Consider the following 7787-nt stretch of genomic DNA (forward strand, 5'->3'; position numbering starts at 1 on the left):
TGGATTACTTTCAATTACTTTTGGATTACTCCAATAGCAAATACGCTAATAAAAGACAAAAGAAAGTAAATATGAATCAAATGACTCCATTTTGTGCAGGCTTGGGGAGTAACGGAATACATGGAACGGCGAAAATGATGTTTTGATTTATTTTCATTTTGTTTCTGTCTCATTTTATGTTCGTTTGGCCGGAGATCAAAGAGATCAAAGCCAGGAGAGAAAGCTTACCACGTGTTGTGAGTCATCATTTGATTCATATTGAGTTTCTTTTGTCTTTCTTTCATCCAAAAGTCATTGAAAGTAATCCAGTTACAGTAACCCTACCCAACCCTGATCTGGGATTACCTAAATTCCCAAATTGATATTTTTGGGTGAGGGGATGCCGACCACGTGACTCTCCGCATCCTCTCGCGAGACGTGACTCGGAGCACAAACAATCATCTTCACCTTCATCTTCCTGAGCACGGATCCTTTGGAGCGGTAAGGCGTCAAGAAATCTAATCCATCGAATGAAGGACTGAGGGGGGTTTTGCGCGTGGGTCAATAAGCGCCTGCGCGCGCCGGTCTTGCTAAAAAGGTGTATATGCAAATGTGCGCGTGCGTGCAGGTCCGCGATGGAGGCGACGTCCGCGCACAGTCTGTTCCTTCTGCAGCAGCTCAACGTGCAGCGCGAATTCGGCTTTTTGTGCGACTGCACCGTCGCCATCGGCAACGTCTACTTCAAGGCTCACCGAGCGGTTCTCGCCGCCTTCTCCAACTACTTCAAGATGATCTTCATACACCAGACCAGGTGGCACGCACGCTCGCATGCACGCGCCCGCACCTGCCTCCGCACTGGCGGCGCCTCGAGATACGAGTTGAATTTGGCCGTCAACGAGATCCGTTATCATTCATCTCTCATTCCATTTCACTGCTCGTCTAGTTTTTATGTATGGAGTACCATCCATCCAACCATTATCTGCACCGCTTATCCACAGTAGGATCGCGGGGGTGCTGGAGCCCATTTCAGCTATCTTCAGGCAGTGGGCAGGGGACACCCTGAACTGGTTGCCAGCCAGTCGCAGGGCACACAGGGACAGTCAATTTGCTAGCTCATTTACACCTAGGGACAATTTGGACCGGCCAATTAACCTGACATGCATGTCTTTGGAATGTGGGAGGACACCAGAGTGCCCGGAGAAAACCCACGCAAGCACGGGGAGAACATGCAAACTCCACATAGGAAGGCTGGTAGCTGGATTTGAACCCATGACAAGTCACTCGCTTATTCACACCTAGGGACATTTACTCACTCGCTAAATCACACCTAGGGACAATTACTCACTCGCTAATTCACACCTAGGGACATTTACTCACTCGCTCATTCACACCCAGGGACAATTTGGACCGGCCAATTAACCTGACATGCATGTTTTTGGAATTCGGGAGGAAACCGAAATGCCCGGAGGAAACCCACGCAAGCACGGGGAGAACATGCAAACTCAGTACAGGAGGTTCGATCACATGACCTCAAATCTGTGCCGCACACGCGCTAACCACTGCGCCGCCATGCTGCCTTGTAAGGAGAACCGATCCCGCCATTTGTAGAAATAAATATATGGCGACATCGTGGGTGAGCTTTGGGGATGCAAACTACGGCCCGCTAAACAAACATGGTCAAAATATAATGAAGATAAATATGCCTGGAGAGGGATGGGCACCCAAGACACACCACAGGAAATGATGTCCCTATGGGACCCTAGTGGTTAAGGAATCCAACAAACCAAATATGTACGTATGAATATATATTTATGTCAGGACCAGAACGGTAACAGAACCCACTCGCGTAACAGTTACCACAAGTTTTATTAAAGGAACGAGGAAGGGGTCCGCCTACGTTCGCTCTCGTATTCGGCTATTGATCCGAACACGAAAATGGATGTTCCGTAGCGAGCGATGGCAGTGTCAGGGGTGGAAAAACTGGTCGGTAGCTGGGACTGGGAGAGCGGACGTGGTCGGAATCAAAAACGGATCGTAATTCGGGACGGGAGAGCAGACGTGGTCGAGATCAAAATATAAAATAAATATATATATATATATATATATATATATATATAAAATACAACTGCAAAAATACTACAAAAAGATAAAAGTACAGTAATACTACAGGAAAAGTACAAAATGATCACTACAGAAATACAACAAAAATACAACTAGAGTAATACAATGTATAAATAGAAGTAAACGTGTACACCAACCTGTGGAAGCGGTAAAACCTTAATATTTCTTGGATTGTGAAATCTTGAGAGTCGTAATTCGGGACGGGAGAGCAGACGTTGTCGAGATCAAAATAGGTCGTAGCGGGAGACAAACAGGAGCAAAAAACGGGACAGGCGTGAGTCAGGGTCGAAAAAGGGCTTGCCGTGTAAAAACAGAGATTCGCAGACGGACTGACAACAGGGGATCGACAGGACAGGGTTTAAATAGTGGGGAAGCCAATCCGTCAACAAGCTGCAGCTGGTGCCACACGGGCGGGGCCAGTTGGGCGCCATGGCAACCGTGACAAATATATATACATTTAGAAAATAGTAGTAGTACAAGTAATAAAAAAATGTTTTTAGTTACCAACTTTCTACTCATTGTCCCTGTGTGTCTGAAACAAAAATACTACAAAATTACTCCAAAACTTTATCGCTTGAAAACAGGGACCAATATTGTTTTGTCTTCATCCGGATAAGAAAAAAACTACTATAAAAATACTACAACAGTAATACTATGATACAAAAATACTATTACAGAAATATTACAACAGAAATCCTACAAAAGTACAACTACAGTAATATTTAAAAGTACTCAAGAAATATTACAAAAATACTAGTAAGAAATTCTTAAAAATGCTTCTACCGAAATACTACAAAAGTACTTTTATTTAAAAATGACAGAAATACATCAAAAATACAAGTACAGTAATACTATAAATACTGCGGATATACTATTGAAATACTACAAAAATACTATTGTAGAAATACAATATACTTTAAAATAAAAGTACAGCAATACTCTTAAAATACTACAGTAAAACTACAAAAATCTGACTGCAGAACTACAACTATACCACAAAAATATAACTGCAAAAATGCTACAAAAATATAAAAGTACAGTAATACTACAGGAAAAGTACAAAATGATCAGGCCATTATTCAGTATTTTTGCTTTATTCAGACAAAAAAACTAATAGTCATCCATATCAGTAGGTGGCAGTAGATTTTTATATACTTTTTATATAGTAATAATCTGCTCCTGAGGTAGCACAGTACATTTAATAACTTAATTTGTTGAACAAAGCGGTTTAAGATTGCACTGTAAAAAATAAAAACAAATAGAGCACATCATTCTTTTTTTATTTTAAGTATTATTTTCTTCTTTTTATATACTGCTTATGAGGTAGTACAGTGAAATATTTGACATCACTTCATTTTCAAACATTTTCGAAGGACGGTGTGCCTCGGACCTTTTTTATAAATAAAAGTGTACCTTGCTTCAAAAAGGCTTGAAAACACTGCCCTAGGGAGAGTATCTTTATGAGGAGGAATTCAGAGTACTCATACTCTGACCTTTTTTATAAATAAAAGTGTACCTTGCTTCAAAAAGGCTTGAAAAATGTGGCTCAGGCAGTAGAGCGCTTGTCTTGGGATCAAGAGATCGCAGTTCGAATCCCGGCTCCTCCGTGTTACATGTCGAAGTGTCCTTGGGTAAGACACTGAACCCCTAATACCCCCAATATACAGGTTAGCGCCTTATATGGCTGCACGGCCGCTATTGGGAAATGTGAAGCACACTGTAAAGCGCTTTGGGAAGTCCTGACTTGAAAAGCGCTATTCAAATGCAGATCATTTCATTTCATTTCATTGAAAACACTGCCCTAGGGAGAGTATCTTTATGAGGAGGAATTCAGAGTACTCATACTCTGACCTTTTTTATAAATAAAAGTGTACCTTGCTTCAAAAGGGCTTGAAAAATGTGGCTCAGGCAGTAGAGCGCTTGTCTTGGGATCAAGAGATCGCAGTTCGAATCCCGGCTCCTCCGTGTTACATGTCGAAGTGTCCTTGGGTAAGACACTGAACCCCTAATACCTCCAATATGCAGGTTAGCGCCTTACATGGCTGCACGGCCGCTATTGGGAAATGTGAAGCACATTGTAGAGCAATTTGGGAAGTCTTGACTTGAAAAGCGCTATATAAATGCAGATCATTTCATTTCATTTCATTGAAAAACACTGCCCTAGGGAGAGTATCTTCATGAGGAGGAATTCAGAGTACTCATACTCTGGGCTTGTGATTGCACTGCAACAGTATTCCTTAGTACTGCGTGGGTGAATATAAATACTCCTACCCGCTTAATAGTGTTGTTAGCCGATCGAGGCAGTAGTATTCCATACTTAAAAGATGTTGTAATACATGATCTGCATTTTATGAGTAGTCGAATAACGCACCGTGTAGTAACGACAGTAGAGTAACTAAATGGTATTGCTAACCAGTTACAGTACTCGCTACAGAGAAAACTACTTGCATTCCAGGAAGGCTTTGAAAAATACTGCCATTATATCGATACTATTTTTTCACGTAACAGTTATATAACGATTCCATCAACACCGGACATCTGTACCAAAAGCATCTCTGATTATTTCAACTTCCTGTTACACAAGCTTACTTTGGCGACTGTTAGGGATTGAACTATTAAAAATGTAGCGTTTGCCAAATTATTCAAACGAGTTATCGGACTCCATTAACCAAACATAATCTTCGTTCACCCAACAATGCGTGCTCTTTTCTTTATGGGAAAATGAGCAAGAATATCCGGCATTTTTTACACGGGGGTATGTTTATTTTCTTAAAGTATTTAACTAAGTGAATTCCATCGAATTAGCCGAATTATTGTCAAATTAGTCTTCGTCGAGCCTCCTTCTCACGATCGATCTCCCATCTTCTGAAGTTCTTTTCACAAGCTGGGGCGTTGGCTCCTCCCATGGGGCGTGCTGACTCCTCCCATTGGGTGGGTCAGGTGCCAGCTTCACCACCTCCTCGCCGAAAGGCGTCGCAATGTCTAAAGAAAACTCATATCAGCAAAGCGCTTCTCAAAACAATGTTGTGTGTCTGGCTTTCTCCGTCAGGGAAGGTTGATTACCATATCAGCCCTTGTCCCAGTTCCCGCTGTTTCCTGCAAACATCATCCTTGTCTAGGCCGCATTGACCTTAAGCCTTCTCTGTGAAAAATCTTCATTGCATTCGATAAATGTAACTTGTATTAAATTGTATAAAATCCCTTATAGTCAAATAAATAAAATATAAAATCCTTCACTACTTACACAAAATTCACTCACATTCATTGAAATGCTGTTCCCTAATCGTCCCAACAATGTTTATGAGCGTCCATTTTGAATGAACTTTATTGACAAGATTGTTACTGACGCATCTTTGTGCTCAGCGAGTGCATCAAGATCCAGCCGACCGACATCCAACCCGACGTATTCAGCTACCTGCTGCACGTGATGTACACGGGGGCGTGTCCCAAGCAGGCGGTGGAGCCTGCCCGTCTGGAAGACGGCATCAAATTCCTCCACGCCCATCAGCTGTGCCGCAAGAGCGCCGACGGGCCCGCCGTCCCCGAATCCACCGCGGCTTCTGCTGCCGACACAGTCCGCATGTCCAACCTGTACGGCATCCAGATCTCGTCCCAGCTGACGGGAAAGGAAGCGCCGGCCGGCGCGTCGGAATCGGGAGGGCGGGGCGGCCGCGCCGACTCCCGTCCTTCGCTCACCATGGGATCGGAAGGCGAGCGCTCGGACGGTCGCGCCCCTTCGCCGCAGGACAACTTCGACGTCAACATAAAGCAAGAGCGAGACGAGGACGAGGGAGCGGGGCTCGGGTCGCCGTCTCAGGACGGCGCGAAGGAGCGCCCCGCTCTGGCGTGTCCCCGTTGCGGCCACCGATGCACCTCGCCCGAACGGCTTCGCCAACACCTCTTTAGCCACGCCCTCCGCCCCGCCCTCTTCACGGAAGGCGGCGGCCCGGAGGACGAGGACTCGACCAACCAGCATACGGACGCCGGCCGGTTGGAGGAAGCGTTGCGGCAAAGTCAGGCGCTAGCCGCTCAGCTGGCGGCGGAACTGCGCAGGAGCCGAGAAGGGGCGGGGCTTAGCGCCACACCGGCCGCCGCCCACTCGCGTAAACGCAAGATGGCGTGCGCCGTGTGCGGCGTTCGTTTCGCGCACAAGAGTCAATTACAGGAGCACATGTACGCGCACACCGCCAAACCGCCTCGACTGCACCGCCACAGCCAGCTTTTCCACAGCTCCGCCCATTTCTGCCCCGAAGGGGGCGGGGCCACGGCTAACCACGCCCTCCCGGATGCTCACGACAACGGGAGCTCCGCCTACTCGCTGGACTCCGAAATCTCGCAGGAGAGCGGCGACAATGGACGTTGCGAGTGACATTTCCTGTTTGGTCGGGAACTTCCTGTTTGACAGGTTCCTTGTTTTGTTTTCTGTGCGATTTTCAAAGTAAAAGATTTGATTCAAGGCAATCTGTGGTTCTTTGGCTTTTATTTTAAAATGTGACGACAATGAAGCAAGCTTAATGTCAATTTTTTTAAAACAATTAATTCTGTATTTTATTTATCGATTCATGATATAACTACACATCAAATGTATTTTATTTGACCGATTTCTCTTCATTCTATAAATTAAAAACAGCTTTCGAACTCAACATACATAAGATCCTGAATATAAGTGTGTTTTGAGTCTAGATTTAAACAGTTCCACTGAGGTTGCAGATCTCAGGGGACACAGCACCTGGACCCGAATGAAGAACGCTCTCGAACCTGCAGATTTCTTCTTGGCTCTTGGAATCACTATGACTTAATTTAGATCTAATTGCCTAAAAACAACTGCCTATATCAAAGCACTTCATTAATCTTATGTGAAAATGGCACTACGGATTTTTCGTTTTTTTTTTTTTTGTATGGGAGATATTGAAATGATTATAATTCTAAACTCCACACTGTTGAAATGTGATAAGGGCCTTAACTACTTACATACTAAAGTATCAGGGTTGGGTAGGGTTACTTTAACTGGATTACTTTTAATTACTTTTGGATGACTCCAATACTCCAAAATAAAAGGGGGCGCATTCAAAATAAAGTTGTGAGTCGAAAAGCAGGTATAGTGCAAGACAAAAACAAGAAGCAGTTCTAAATATAGCCACTTGATGTCGCCAAAGCCAGGCGCCAATCACAATAGAACTGGAACTGTATCTTTCTCTTTCTCTTCTTTTCTCACTCATCTTCTGTTACTCTCTCTCTCTATATTTTTTTTTCTCTTCAGACTTTCTCTCCTCTCTTTTTATTTTTCTATATATCTCTTTTCTCTCTCTCTCTCCTGTCTTTCATTTTTATTTCTCTCTCATTCCCTCTCTTACTCTGTCTCTCCTCCTCTTCTCACTTTCCCTTCTCTATTTCTATCTTTTGATTTTTCTTTACTCTCTCTCTCTCTCTCTTCTGTCTTTCATTTTGCTTTATCTCTCATTCCTTCTCTTACTCTGTCTCTCTTCCTCTTCTTACTTTGCCTTCTCTATCTTTCGATGTTTCTCTTCTCTCTCTCTCTGTTTTCCTTCTTTCTTGCTCTCTTATCTCTCTTTATCTCCTTCTCTTTTTGTCCCCTTAGCTCTCTTTTCTCTTTCTTTCTCTATCTATAGTTTGTCTCATTTTTCTCTTTTGGTCTATGTCTCTCTTTCTGTTTCTTTTGTCTTTTA

At 43.8% G+C, this 7787-nt stretch overlaps 1 protein-coding gene across 2 annotated transcripts; it reads left to right on the forward strand.

Moving 5' to 3' along the window:
- Positions 1-410: 410 nt before the first annotated feature.
- Positions 411-6617, forward strand: zbtb25 (zinc finger and BTB domain containing 25). 2 transcript variants are annotated; one of them, XM_088325590.1, is made up of 3 exons: positions 411-480; positions 608-790; positions 5464-6615. In XM_088325590.1, exons 2-3 carry the CDS (start codon positions 615-617, stop codon positions 6467-6469), a joined length of 1182 nt encoding a protein of 393 aa, XP_088181716.1. In that variant the 5' UTR covers positions 411-480; positions 608-614; the 3' UTR covers positions 6470-6615. The 2 variants fall into 2 exon arrangements, with proteins under 2 accessions (XP_088181716.1, XP_088181717.1); XM_088325591.1 differs by lacking the exon at positions 411-480 and having other exon boundaries at positions 491-790; positions 5464-6617.
- The last annotated feature ends 1170 nt before the right edge of the window (positions 6618-7787 follow it).

The sequence above is a fragment of the Urocampus carinirostris genome, chromosome 20 (assembly GCF_059441175.1).
Source record: "Urocampus carinirostris isolate Australia breed hairy pipefish chromosome 20, RoL_Ucar_1.0, whole genome shotgun sequence".
Taxonomy (NCBI): domain Eukaryota; kingdom Metazoa; phylum Chordata; class Actinopteri; order Syngnathiformes; family Syngnathidae; genus Urocampus; species Urocampus carinirostris.

What these genes read in the sequence shown, in the direction of transcription:
- zbtb25 (XM_088325590.1), top strand. Translation starts at nt 615, where the DNA reads ATGGAGGCGACGTCCGCGCACAGTCTGTTCCTTCTGCAGCAGCTCAAC. An exon ending in ATCTTCATACACCAGACCAG is followed by an intron (nt 791 to 5,463) that starts GTGGCACGCACG and finishes CTTTGTGCTCAG; the next exon opens with CGAGTGCATCAAGATCCAGC.